Source organism: Heterodontus francisci, chromosome 8 (assembly GCF_036365525.1).
Source record: "Heterodontus francisci isolate sHetFra1 chromosome 8, sHetFra1.hap1, whole genome shotgun sequence".
NCBI lineage: Eukaryota > Metazoa > Chordata > Chondrichthyes > Heterodontiformes > Heterodontidae > Heterodontus > Heterodontus francisci.
The window spans coordinates 108,100,752-108,113,065 of NC_090378.1; the positions used below are offsets into that span (position 1 = coordinate 108,100,752).

Genomic DNA, 12,314 nt, shown 5'->3' on the forward strand with positions numbered 1-12,314 from the left:
GGTGTATATGAGTTTAAATCCCACCATGGCAGATGGTGAAATTTGCATTCAATTAATAAATCTGGAATTAAAAAGCTAGTCTAATGATGACCATGAAACCATTGTCGATTGCTGTAAAAACTCATCTGGCTCACTAATATCCTTTAGGGAAGGAAATCTGCTGTCCTTACCTGGTCTGGCCGACATGTGACTCCAGAGCCTCAGCAATGTGGTTGACTCATAAAATGCCCTCTGAAATGACCAGGCAAGCCACTCAGTTTAAGGGCAATTAGGGATGTGCAATAAATGCTGGTTGAGCCAGAGACACCCATATCCCACAAACGAATAAAAAATAAATAAAAGTTGTCTATAAAAGAATAGCTGAATGTACAGATTTGAAATATGAGATAAGAATCTTGATGAGGCACGAGATGATTTTCGGTAGCTAAAGCAATTCACAGAAAGATTATTCTATTCCTTAGCCTGGGTGCATTACTAAAGCTTACCTCGATATCAAGGCTAGTATAGACACTCTCAGCAGACACGGAATGGGACTTAGCAATAAGGGGGAGCTAAATTTCTGAAAGTGGCAAGATCTAGGATAAATAAGGCCCCAGAATAAAACAAGTTATTTTGAGAATTCTACCTATACCACTCTTGAGCTGCGTGATAGAAGGTGTGAAAAAGCACCACAATCTCTCCTGATAATATTCCTAGCCCATGGTTGTGGTCTCCAGTTCAGTTGTTGGGGAATGTGCAGCATGCTATGATAACATATTAACTATTTTGTTATTTTAATTAAAATTCATGGTTGCTTTTGAGTGCTTAATTTTTCATGCACTTTTGCTCTTGCTATTACTTACACTGTCAACAAACTCCATGCCATCAGTCTCATAAGAAGCACAGCTTGATCATCTGATCTAATTTTCAGAGGCGCTTATACGAATATTGTCCTATTGCACAATAAGAAATGTGTAGAAACTGTATCTTACGTTAGGAAAGGTAACGCAACCTATATTTCATTCATCCGTCTCCACCATCCCCTCCAAATACACAGAAATATTTTTGAGAATTGCAGGATGCATATACAATGTCACACTTAAATAAAAATGCTTTTGATTTCTTTTCCAGACTGATTTCTCCACAAAATGTGTTGAAGCCATTAATTCCCCTAATGGAACATGCTGTTTTTTCATATACTCTGAGCCCTAAATTGCACATTTGACTTTAAAATGCATGGATGTTGTCATAGACACCAGTGTTTTATCTGTTCACCCTTTTAGCAAACTATACCGAAACGACTAGCTGGGTACTAAGTTGAAAAATATGTCTGTTTCATTGATGCATAGGGCTGAATTGTATGAGCCCTCGACGTCAGGGGTTGTGGTGGGGGGCCAGGAAAATTCTTCCAGGAATGGCCCGCCACGACCCCCGATCCGGCCCTGCCGCATGTTACTGGCGATGGCAAGGCCTCGGTGCAGCCCCCCTGCCACTTGGGTGGGGGGTGGGCCTACATCTCAATGTTAGGTTAAACACATGCAAATTAACTTACCTTGTCCCGGCGGCTGTCCTACGCCGATATTCCGGCCCCTGGAGGGGGGTCAACACTTTATATTGGCTGAGGGGATTTTGGGAAGGGGTTGAAGGGCAAAGGTAGCAAAGTTGGTGACGGGAAGAAAAGTGTTTTATGTGTCTGAAATACATTTAATGGTCATGGGGGGGTGGGAGAGGGGCTTCGATCGGTTAATAAAGTTTTAAATTTTAATTTGCCCTCTATGTCGTTTTAAAAATTAAAATAGCTGGTAAGGGCTTGCAGCCCTTTAAAAAAGACGCCGGCATCTGTGTGATGGCGCTGGACGCCGTTGCCTGGGACGGAACGGCTGTCCCCTCTACGTCATAGGGGGCAGCTGATCCACCCCATTCATTTAAGCTGAGTGTGTATATTTTTGTAAATATTTTTAGTTTAAAAGCAATTTTCATCTTGTTTTCACCAGTGACATTATTCTTAAAGTGCGTAGGAAAGTCAGTTGTTCATTTCAGACCTAAGTCTCGCCATTAAAAGTTTCGGATTTACAAGTTTTGATGATTGATCTGCAGTTAGGACTGGGGCTTGCAGTTATTTTAAGTTGTGTAGAATTTTTGCCACAATTGTTTTGAAGTTTTATAGAGCAGACATCTCTTGTGCTCATTTCACATTACAGCACCTTCACTGTGGTAAACTTGACTCAAGCAACAGCACTAGAATATAAACAAGACAGTGCAACTGCTGTTAGAGGAGTAGATTGCCACCTCCAGGCGGTTTTCCAAAGTGTCCATGGGGGCAGCAGTGCCAATATTAGCAATCTGCCCACTCGTTTCTCTGTTTTTGCCAATGCTTTGACATCAGCCTTGCAATATAAATGGGGTCAAATCCACAGTACCTCGCATACTGTGGAACCTTTTTAAAGTAGAAAGGTCTATACAATGTAAGGAAGGACTCATGAGTGATCAAAATAAAAGAAACTTCTTCCACCATTAATTCAGCTCTTTTGTATAACGTCACAAAGTCACCATCAATTTATGCATCATATTTGCATTGTTAAATGTGCCCTCTGTACACAATTATTTGATACTACTTCAGAACTGTACCTGAGTATGAATCTCTGTCTCTGTCAAGTGTTGTAAATTGCTTGCCGTTGTGCCATATTAAAGAGTCTCCTGCATTCCCTTGGTAGCTGCCAACTCGTAGCCTGTAGTTATCATCCTCATCCTCTGTTCTGAAGGCAGTGTACTCAGCATAGACTTTCTTATCATTCCAGTCTTCCAATTTAATGTATAACTTGTAGTTTCCCTGTGCAGTCAGCCTGTAAATATTCTCCAGTCCAAGCCAGTGTTCCCCATCAATGTTGCCAAACCCTCTCTGAAATCAGACAAAATCTTATCAGATTATAATCACAATTATATACTCAAGTGTTTTCAAACAGATCTGTTATTTCTGGTCACCTATTAAATTGCTTAGTGCAGTCTTCTGTTAGGAATGCTTTTTTTTACAGCACATTGTAAACCTAATGGAAGTTCATATATTCAATGTTTCTTGAGACAATACTGACATGGTCAAAGTGGCCTATAATACTTTATAAAATAACTTTTCAAAGCAGACATGAGTTGATTATTTTTGTGAGAATTGATGTATAGGTACCTGGACTCCTTAGATACTACTTGGATAAACAGTAGTATTTTCTTGGTTTAAAGCAGTGTCTTAAGAAGCAAGGAATTTAGTGTTGTCTGTGTATTTTCATTTTTCCCCCCAGTGTTAGGGACTGTAACTGAAAATGACAGCATTATGGTAAATGTTTTAAATATTTGTTATTTAAACATGTTTGGAAAATTTACACCTAGCAAATCTGTGCACTGTGTAATCAATGTGCACTGTTCTGTGCATGTGATATTTTGAGAGGTTAAGATAGTGATAAAACAGAAAAGTTGTATGAACAATTGAATAATTTCTGATACACGTGAAACCATGTTAAGGTTCAGTCATTCTTGCAGAGTCGTCATTATTCTCACATTACAGACCCACTCACCTTATGCTTCATTGGATCCAGTCAAACTTGCATTCTTTTTTTTTCTGTTTATCTGGTTTTTTTTCATGTGTGTGCATTGGGCCAGGGCTGTTCATTTTTCTGTCAATTAACGCCCTCTCTGCAGTAACGCTTTGTCTTTCAGCGCACCATTAACATACCATTTGCCTTTGCTCCATGACCTTCTGGTCAGTTATTCTCTATGACCCTCTCCCACTTTATTTGCTGAAAACCTATTCCATTTCTAACATTTGCCAGTTCTGATGAAGTGTCACTGACCTGCAACATTAACTCTGCTTCTCTCTCCACAGATGCTGCCAGACCTGCTGAGCTTTTCCAGCATTTCTTGTTTTTATTTCAGATTTCCAGCATCTGCAGTATTTTGCTTTTATATTAGACTTGCTTTCTCTTTTATATACCAGAGACAGCTAAGGTTGGGGAATTCTTTAACTGACTAAATACACAGCACGACTCTGTTAGCATTTAATTTAGTCTTGTATTATCTGATATTTTCAATTGTAATCAGTAGAGCTGTGGTTGGTATAGAGTTTGTAACCTGAGGTGCCTTTTCTATTGCAGCTTACACGCTCACAAGTGCAATCTCCTCTTTGCTGTGTGTTCTGAGACATAACTGTGCCTCTATGGGGAGATGCCAAATAGAACTGCATCCATGCAAGGAAGAAAACATTGCAGGGTCAATCGCCCAGGCTTTTCTTTTTACACCTTCCAAAAACTGGTGATGGACCAACTTTGGTGGAACCAGGAGTGGGTAGGGCAGCTACTAGAGGAGAGATGAGATAGAAATAAATTAGCCAAAAGAACTTAACTTACTGTTTCTTTGCTTCTCTTTCACCATTTGCCTTTGCTTCAGGCTGTCTTTCTGCCCCTCTCTTCTGTTTCTTAGCCATTTTACAGAAAAGCTGTCATACAGTGCCTTATTTAAAACAAGATGAATCTGTAAACAGTATTTGAGCTGTGCCATTTGCGAGGGAGTTTTGAAAGATTTTGGAATCGTAAGTGAAATATTATACTTGTAATTTATAGAAGAGTTGACAAGTCTGATGTAACTTATTTTTAACCAGAATAAAAACCTCTAACAGCAATTTTTGAGTAAAGCCTCCCCTCCCAAAAATACTAATTGAGCATGGCTACAGTGAAATTAATATCAGAAGCTTTATAAAATTTGAGAGCAGAAGGAGACATTTGATCCAATGCTAATACTGTTAATTTAGATTTCTGTTGATGTTGCAATACATTAATTAATTTAAAACCTGAAATGACTTTGGACCTCCATAGATATGGAATCCATGCCTGAAATAAGCACTTAAACCTTTTGAGGACCAAAATATTTCTGGACCAAAATCAAAAGGGAGCAACAGTGACACTTATGTGTTGAATATCCTGGCGAGGCTTACTTCCAGGTCACACAATGGAAAACAGAAAGGGGTACCAGAAAGCTGGAACTTGTGAAACTGGCCTGAATTTTTCAGCAGAAGCAGCAGTCCTGCTGCCAGGGCCAAAAGTGTGCGCGGGGCGGGGGGGAAGTTGTGTGAGAAAAACAACTCTGCTTAGGTGTGCAGCAGTGCCCGGGGCCGCATTTGGTTAGTGGCAGCCATTTAAGTGGCTGCCGCCCCTATTAAGAATGGCAACACGCTCCCACGAGCTGCTGGCCTAAACGGAGGGCTGGCAGCTCAGCAGTGCCACTGCTAGCGGTGGCTATTGCTGGGGAAGCACCTGAGGATGAGGGTGCATTGATGGCCGGTGCCATGGAAGCCGGGTTATGTGGTGTTGGGGTTAGCTGGGACCTGGCAGGCAGGACCCGTCAATTGTTGGCCAATCTCGGTGGATAGGCAGTGCTGTTGCCGCGGGAGTGGCCATTGCTACCGGAGGCCCCTCTGTTGGCCAAAGAGTTCCCAAAAAGGAGACCCACGCCTCCCTGGAGCCAGCTGGGAGGTCACCAGGTTTTATTGGACAGTCTCCCCACATGGCGACGGGCCCCCCCAGCCACAGGCAAAATCCCCTGGAGGCAGGAACTGGCCCTTATTTGGCCATCTAAGTGGTTCAGTTAGGTTTCAGACGGGCAGCTCGTCTCCTATCTTTCCTGCCACTGGCAAAATGGCATGGAGGTGGGAAGACGTAAGGGCATGTGACCCGACTCCTTCCCACTCCATTTTGCCAGCCTTCCTGCCTCCCTGCCCATTCCCAAGGACTGGTAAAATTAAGCCCGTATCTCAGCATGAGCCACCATCTTGAGAAGATATAATATTAGAACTTCATACAATAAATTGAAAAATACCAAATTAAAACTCTGTGTTGCCTTTATAGGATATAATTCATCAATAGAATTTCAAGATCAACATCCTTAAACACCAAATTTGGTTTAATCCCAAAGTTCACTGTTTAGTCAGATTGCTGTTGTTTTTACATGCAAATTTAGCATTTATTTTGTAACGTTTTGGTGCAAAATTAGAAGAAAGTGGATTGGCATTGTCAGCAGACTATTCACCTTGGTTGTCAATTTTGCCCACAGCAGAAAACAAGTTTGGCAATAAGTCAGCAGTCTCTTCCAGTGAGGCTGCATGATGGAATGATAAATGCATTTACAACAAACATGCTCATAATTAGAATCATATAATGATACAGCACAGAAGGAGGCCATTCAGTCCAACGTGCCTTTGTCAGCTCTTTAAAACAGCTATGCAATTAGTCCCAGTCCCCTGCCCTTTTCTCTAGCCCTGCAAATTTTTCCCCTTCATTCCTTCAAGGCACAAAACTCCCAAAAATAAAGGCAGTTAGCCATGGCGAACAAAGGAAGTTAAGGATTGTATAAGATTAAAAGAAAAGGCCTGTAAAGTTGCCAGAAATAGTAGTAAACCTGAGTATTGGGAGGATTTTAGAATACAGCAAAGGAGGACCAAGAAACTGATAAAGAAAGGGAGAATAGAATATGAATGTAAACTAGCAAAAAACATAAAAACGGACTGTAAAAGCTTCTATAAGTACGTAAAAACAAAACGTTTGGCTAAGACAAATGGGGCCATTACAGGCAGAGTCAGAAGAATTTATAATGGGGAATAGAGAAATAGCAGAGAAGCTAAATGATTACTTTGTGTCTGTCTTCACTGAAGAAGATACAAGAAATCTCCCAGAATTAGAGATCCAAGGGACCAAGGAGAATGAGGGATTGAAGGAAATTAGTATTAGTGAGAAGGTTGTACTGGAGAAATTAATGAGGCTGAAGGTTGATAAGTCCCCAGGACCTGATATTCTACATCCCAGACTGGAGATAGTGGGATGCATTGGTGATCATCTTCCTAAATTCCATAGATTCTGGAATGGTTCCTGCAGATTGGAAGGTAGCAAATGTCACCCCACTATTTAAGAAGGGAGGGAGAGAGAAAACAGGGGACTACAGGCCTGTTAGCCTTACATCAGTAGTGGGGAAAATGTTAGAATCTATACTAAAAGATGTGATAAATGGGCACTTGGAGAATAAAGATCTGATCGGGCATAGTCAACATGAATTTATGAATGGGAAATCATGTTTGACGAATCCGCTGGAGTTTATTTTGAGGATGCTACTAACAAAATTGATAAAGGGGAGTTGGTGGATGTAGTATACTTGGATTTTCAGAAGGCTTTTGATAAAGTCCCCCACAGGAGGTTGGTTAGCAAAATTAAAGCACATGGGATAGGAGGTAATATATTGGCATGGATTAAGGATTGGTTAACAGGCAGAAAGCAGAAATAAACAGGTCATTCTCGCATTGGCAGGTGTGACTAGTGGTTTACCGCAGGGATTAGTGCTTGGGCCCCAGCTGTTCACAATATATATCAATAATTTGGATGTCAGAACCAAATGTATTTCCAAGTTCACGGATGACACAAAACTAGATGGGAATGTGTGTTGTGAGGAAGATGCAAAGCGACTTCAAGGGGTTTTGGACAGACTTAGTGAGTGGACAAGGACATGGCAGATGGAATATAATGTGAAAAAGTGGGAGGTTATCCATTTTGGTCAGAGGAACAGATGTGCAGAGTATTTCTTAAATGGTAAGAGATTAGAAAGTATAGATGTACAAAGGGACCTGGGTGTCCTCGTCAATAAGTCACTGAAAGCTAACATGCAGGTGCAGTCGGCATTAAGAAGGCTAATGGTATGTTAGCCTTTATCACAAGACGATTTGAGTACAGGAGTAGTGAAGTCTTGCTTCAATTGAATAGAACCTTGGTTACCTGGAGTACTGTGTGCAGTTTTGGTCCCCTTACCTTAGGAAGGATATTATTGCCATAGAGGGAGTGCAACGAAAGTTCACCAGACTTGTTCCCGGGATGGTTGGACTGTCGTATGAAGAGAGATTGGGGAAACTGGGCCTGTATCCTCTAGAGTTTCAAAGAATGAGAGGTGGTCTCATTGAAACCTACAAAATACTTAAATGGATAGACAGGGTAGATGCAGGTAAGATGTTTCCCATGGTTGTGGGGTCTAGAATCAGGGGACACAATTTCAAAATAAGGGAGAAGCCACTTAGGACAGAGATGAGAAGTTTCTTTACTCAGAGGGTTGTGAATCTTTGGAATTCTGTATCCCAGAGGGCTTTGGAAGCTCAGTTATTGAGTATGTTTAAAGTAGAGATTGATGGATTTCTAAATACTAATGACATAAAGGGATATGGGGATAAGGTGGGAGAAAGGCATTGAAGTTGATGATCAGCCATGATCGTATTTAATGGCGGAGAGGGCTTGATGGGCTGAATAGCCTACTCCTGCTCCTATGTTCCTCCTTTTGAAAGTTGTTATTGAATCTGCTTCCACCACCCTTTCAGGCAGTGCATTCCAGATCATCATAACTTGCTTCTTAATAAAAAAAATTAAAAATTCTCATCTTGCCACTGGTTCTATTGCCAATTACCTTAAATCTGTGACCTCTGGTTACAGCCCCTTCTGTCACTGGAAACAGTTTCTCCTTATTTACTCTTACAAATACCTTCATGGTTTTAAACAGCTCTATTACATCTCTCTTTAATATTCTGTGCTGTAAGGAGAATAGTCCTAGCTTTTCTAGTCTCTCCACGTAACTAAAGTCTCACATCCCTGATATCATTCTAGTAAATCTCCTCTCCGAGGATTTGACATGCGTCCAAAAGTCCCAGAGTTGGCCACAACACTCTGGCTGGGGCCTAACCAGTGATTTATAAAGGTTTAGCAGAAGCTTCTTGCTTTTGTACTCTATTCCTCTATTTATAAAGCCAAAGATCCCATATGCTTTTTTTTCTAACAGCCATATCGACTTGTCCTGCCACCTTCAAAGCAATAGTACGTACCGACCTATCATGGAACACAATTAGTCGGCCAATAGCAGCAAGGACAAGAACATGCAATGAGCTAGCAGCAGTTAGATCCAACCACATTCCCATTCTCCACCACATATAAAACAACGGTTTCCACCCATTCTAGTTATTCCTCCAGACGACGGGCAGAGTATGCTGCCCAAAATGTTGAGGCCAGTTCTTCTAAGAACTCCCTTTTTTTACAAGGAAGCAACTGCTCTTTTCAGAGCAAATTCACATGGTGTAAAACTCAATGTTACCCACAGTGCTGTTAGGGAGGGAGTTCCAGGTTGTTTTGACCTAGCAACAGTGAAGGAACGGTGATCTCGTTCCCAGTCAGGATGGTGTGTGGCTTGGAGGGGAACTTGCAGGTGATGTTCCCATGCATCTACTGCCCTTGTCCTTCTAGGTGGTAGAAGTTGCAGGTTTGGAAGATGCTGTTGAAGGGGGATTGGCAAATGCTGGTATGGAATAGTTTTGCCAAACACCAATTGTCACAAATTACGCTGGAAGTCAGGGCAATGATTAAGTTATTCTGGACTGATGAACATTTCTTTTATAGATAAAATTTTAAAGCCTGTGGTGTTGAGATTTTTTGCTTGGTAGTTCAGCAAAATCAATAAATTTAAGATCTTGAACAAGGCTTTCATGAGAAAAGTTTTCATGATTAATGGTACATTTCTTCATAATGTTCAACCTTGCAAAATACCTTTTCCAAATTGTTTAGTGAAGCTACCAACATCACTTGGTATAATACTTAATAAACATCTTTCAGTTCTTTCTGCCAGTCATGTCATATTTATGTGTATATCCAATCAGTTTGAGCTTTCCATTTTCTGCTCACTTTAAATTGTCTGCCTTGCATAGCTACTCATTTCCACATTTGTTGTACACAATTTAGGTATTGTATTTTTAACCTAAAATCCTTCCAATGTGTTGTCAGTTAATCTGTGAGCACTCACAAAATTATAATCTTGGTGAGTGTTCTGCACTGCTTCCTTGGAACAAAATGGACTTTACTTTGATTTTTCACAGAGAAACGCCTGAACCCAGTGGCTTGGCTGAGAAACTACTGGAACTCATGGGTGTTGGCAAGTGATTTGAGTATTCTCCCTTTATATAAGATTTGGGATGCCTGACATTTAAGTGGCGTGGCTTGGCTGAGATCTGCCGAAATTCATTGTACATTTTAGCAGGTGGTTTTGAATTAACCACTTCAAATGGGACTCCACCATGTATGACCTGTTTGCTCCTGTGGTGATTTGAATGGGGTCCATCTCCTGTTTGCACCAGTCATATTACTACAGGTGGAGATTTGCATAACGTCTCTTCCTAGGTGCCACTGTCTTATTTTTAAAACAATTAAAGTTGTCTGTGGTTTCCAAGTTTATCCGTGAGAACACAGCTATTTTTACTTTGTAACATTTGACAATTGGCATGAATGTAGTTCCATGTTCACAGCTCACATGCAGTTCACAATCTAGTCTGCTGTTGAAGACACTTTTGTACGATAGGGAAGACCAGAACTAGCAGTACCATTTTGATCAAAATAGATTCTTTTGCAAACTCTAGTTATAACATAGTGGCTTGTGTTGCAACATCAATTTTAGAGAAATTGACATTCTTCGGAAAGCCTGTGTTTGGTCATTCGACCTTAACTGCAAATTGTGATTATTCCCCCCTCCCCGCACACCCCAATCATCTCCCCAATCACAGTGTTTCATTGTGATTTTCGTTAATAGCCATGCAGTTTTGTGACGTAGTGAACATCTGTGACAGGCACGCAATACAGAATTGCCCTGAATTGGCACAAAAGGAGACCAAACTGGGAAAGGTTGTCAAAAAATAAAAGTGCTCTGCAGCAGTGGTATTCAAACTGAAGTTTGCAAATGGTTCTCAAGGGGCCCATGTGGTCTTAACACAAAATCTGGATTTCTGTCAGGGCATCTGTTATTTGGACAGATTGGCATTTCAAGCACAACATTTTTGTTGCCAACACTAATAAAACACTATCTGTGGCCATGGAACTCTACCATTTGGTTGTTATAGGTACCTTTTGGAAGTTTTATGACCAGAGTTCCATTGGAGTGTTGTCAATATTTGCAGGTGTCCCTCACACATGAAAGTTTGAAAACTGCTGCTATGTGAGAGCAGCAAGGCTGTCAGTTTGGCATGTTTTCAGTGTGGTGGAAGGGAACTGTGCAATATATCTTGATCAAATCTGACCCGTGAGATGTACATAATATCACCAGTGCCAAAGTGTGTTGTCACACCTTGGCGAGCACAAATGCCCACTAAACAAAATAAGTGAAGTTCTTGACAGGTTTACCTTGTAGTTCTCCCAGTTCCTGAAGAAGTTGACTGCCCCATCAACCCTACGCTGGATAACTGTCCAGCCTCCCTGATCATGGCTGTGGTCACACCAAACTTGCATTAGCTTATCGGTGCCTTCTGGTTTGATTAGGTACATACCACTGTTTGAATATCCAGCCTGCCGGACATGGTAGCAATCCTTCCAGGGACCTGTGTAAAGGGACAGTAATCACCAACCCTATATATTTGTGCAGGCATGTTGCTATTAAAGCCAACTATTTCTTATAACCAGAGAATTATATCATCCTAAATAAAAACAGAAATTGCTGGAAATACTCAGCAAGTCTGGCAGCATCTGTGGAGAGAGAAACAGAGTTAACATTTCAGGTCGATCAGCAACCTGAAATGTGAACTCTGTTTCTCTCTCCACAGATGCTGCCAGACCTGCTTAGTATTTCCAGCATTTTTTGTTTTTATTTCAGATTTCTAGCATCTGCAGTATTTTGCTTTTGTAATTATATTATCCTGTTTATTCTTAATGAACCTGTGACCAAAAAAGATATTTCAAAATGTTTTAGAACAATCAAATTAGATTGACAAATTTTAAAAATGCTGAATTGAAACTTTTTTGGAGATATAACTTTTAGCTCCATCAGCTCTATGTCAGAAGCTCTCAGCTCATTTCATTGCAAAAATACACAGACTTTTTTTTTGTTTGTTTTTAAATGTTATTCTTCGTACATAGAGTTGGAGAACATACACTCCAAGAAAAATATCAGCAAAGCATTACAGAGTCAGACATTCATAAAGGTAGAGTAGCTAGTCTTAACAGTCAGATCCTGGTTCACATGGTGTCCAATCAATATTAAATAGTGGTGTGCTATGGCGGGAAACATGGGGAAATACCAGAACCACCAACTGAACGAGGACGGAGTGTTCTCTCTGCACTGGGAGTTTACTTGTTACACAAAGATATATCCAGGATTTTGAAGAGACTTGGACTACATTTTAACAATTTAACTACTTGCCGACATACAGCAAGTATACTGATGCATTCATAAGTGAGAGCTTCCTCACAGGTTGGCCAAGCTTTGTATTTCCCACATTCTCCATTGCTCATTCTGCTTATTTT

General features: G+C 40.7%; 2 protein-coding genes across 11 annotated transcripts in view; one reads left to right on the forward strand and one right to left on the reverse strand.

Annotated features, from left to right (window-relative positions):
* Window positions 1-12,314, forward strand: part of ralgps2 (Ral GEF with PH domain and SH3 binding motif 2) — a 556,829-nt gene that overhangs the window by 348,996 nt on the left and 195,519 nt on the right. The window lies entirely within an intron of this gene.
* The window catches only part of angptl1a (angiopoietin-like 1a), a 35,754-nt gene that overhangs the window by 1,932 nt on the left and 21,508 nt on the right, over window positions 1-12,314 (reverse strand). Inside the window, exons 2-3 of the mRNA XM_068037891.1 lie at window positions 11,199-11,392; window positions 2,608-2,878 (exon numbers count right to left, since the gene is read on the reverse strand). Coding sequence (XP_067893992.1) covers window positions 2,608-2,878; window positions 11,199-11,392 — 465 coding nt within the window. The remainder of the gene's footprint in view (window positions 1-2,607; window positions 2,879-11,198; window positions 11,393-12,314) is intronic.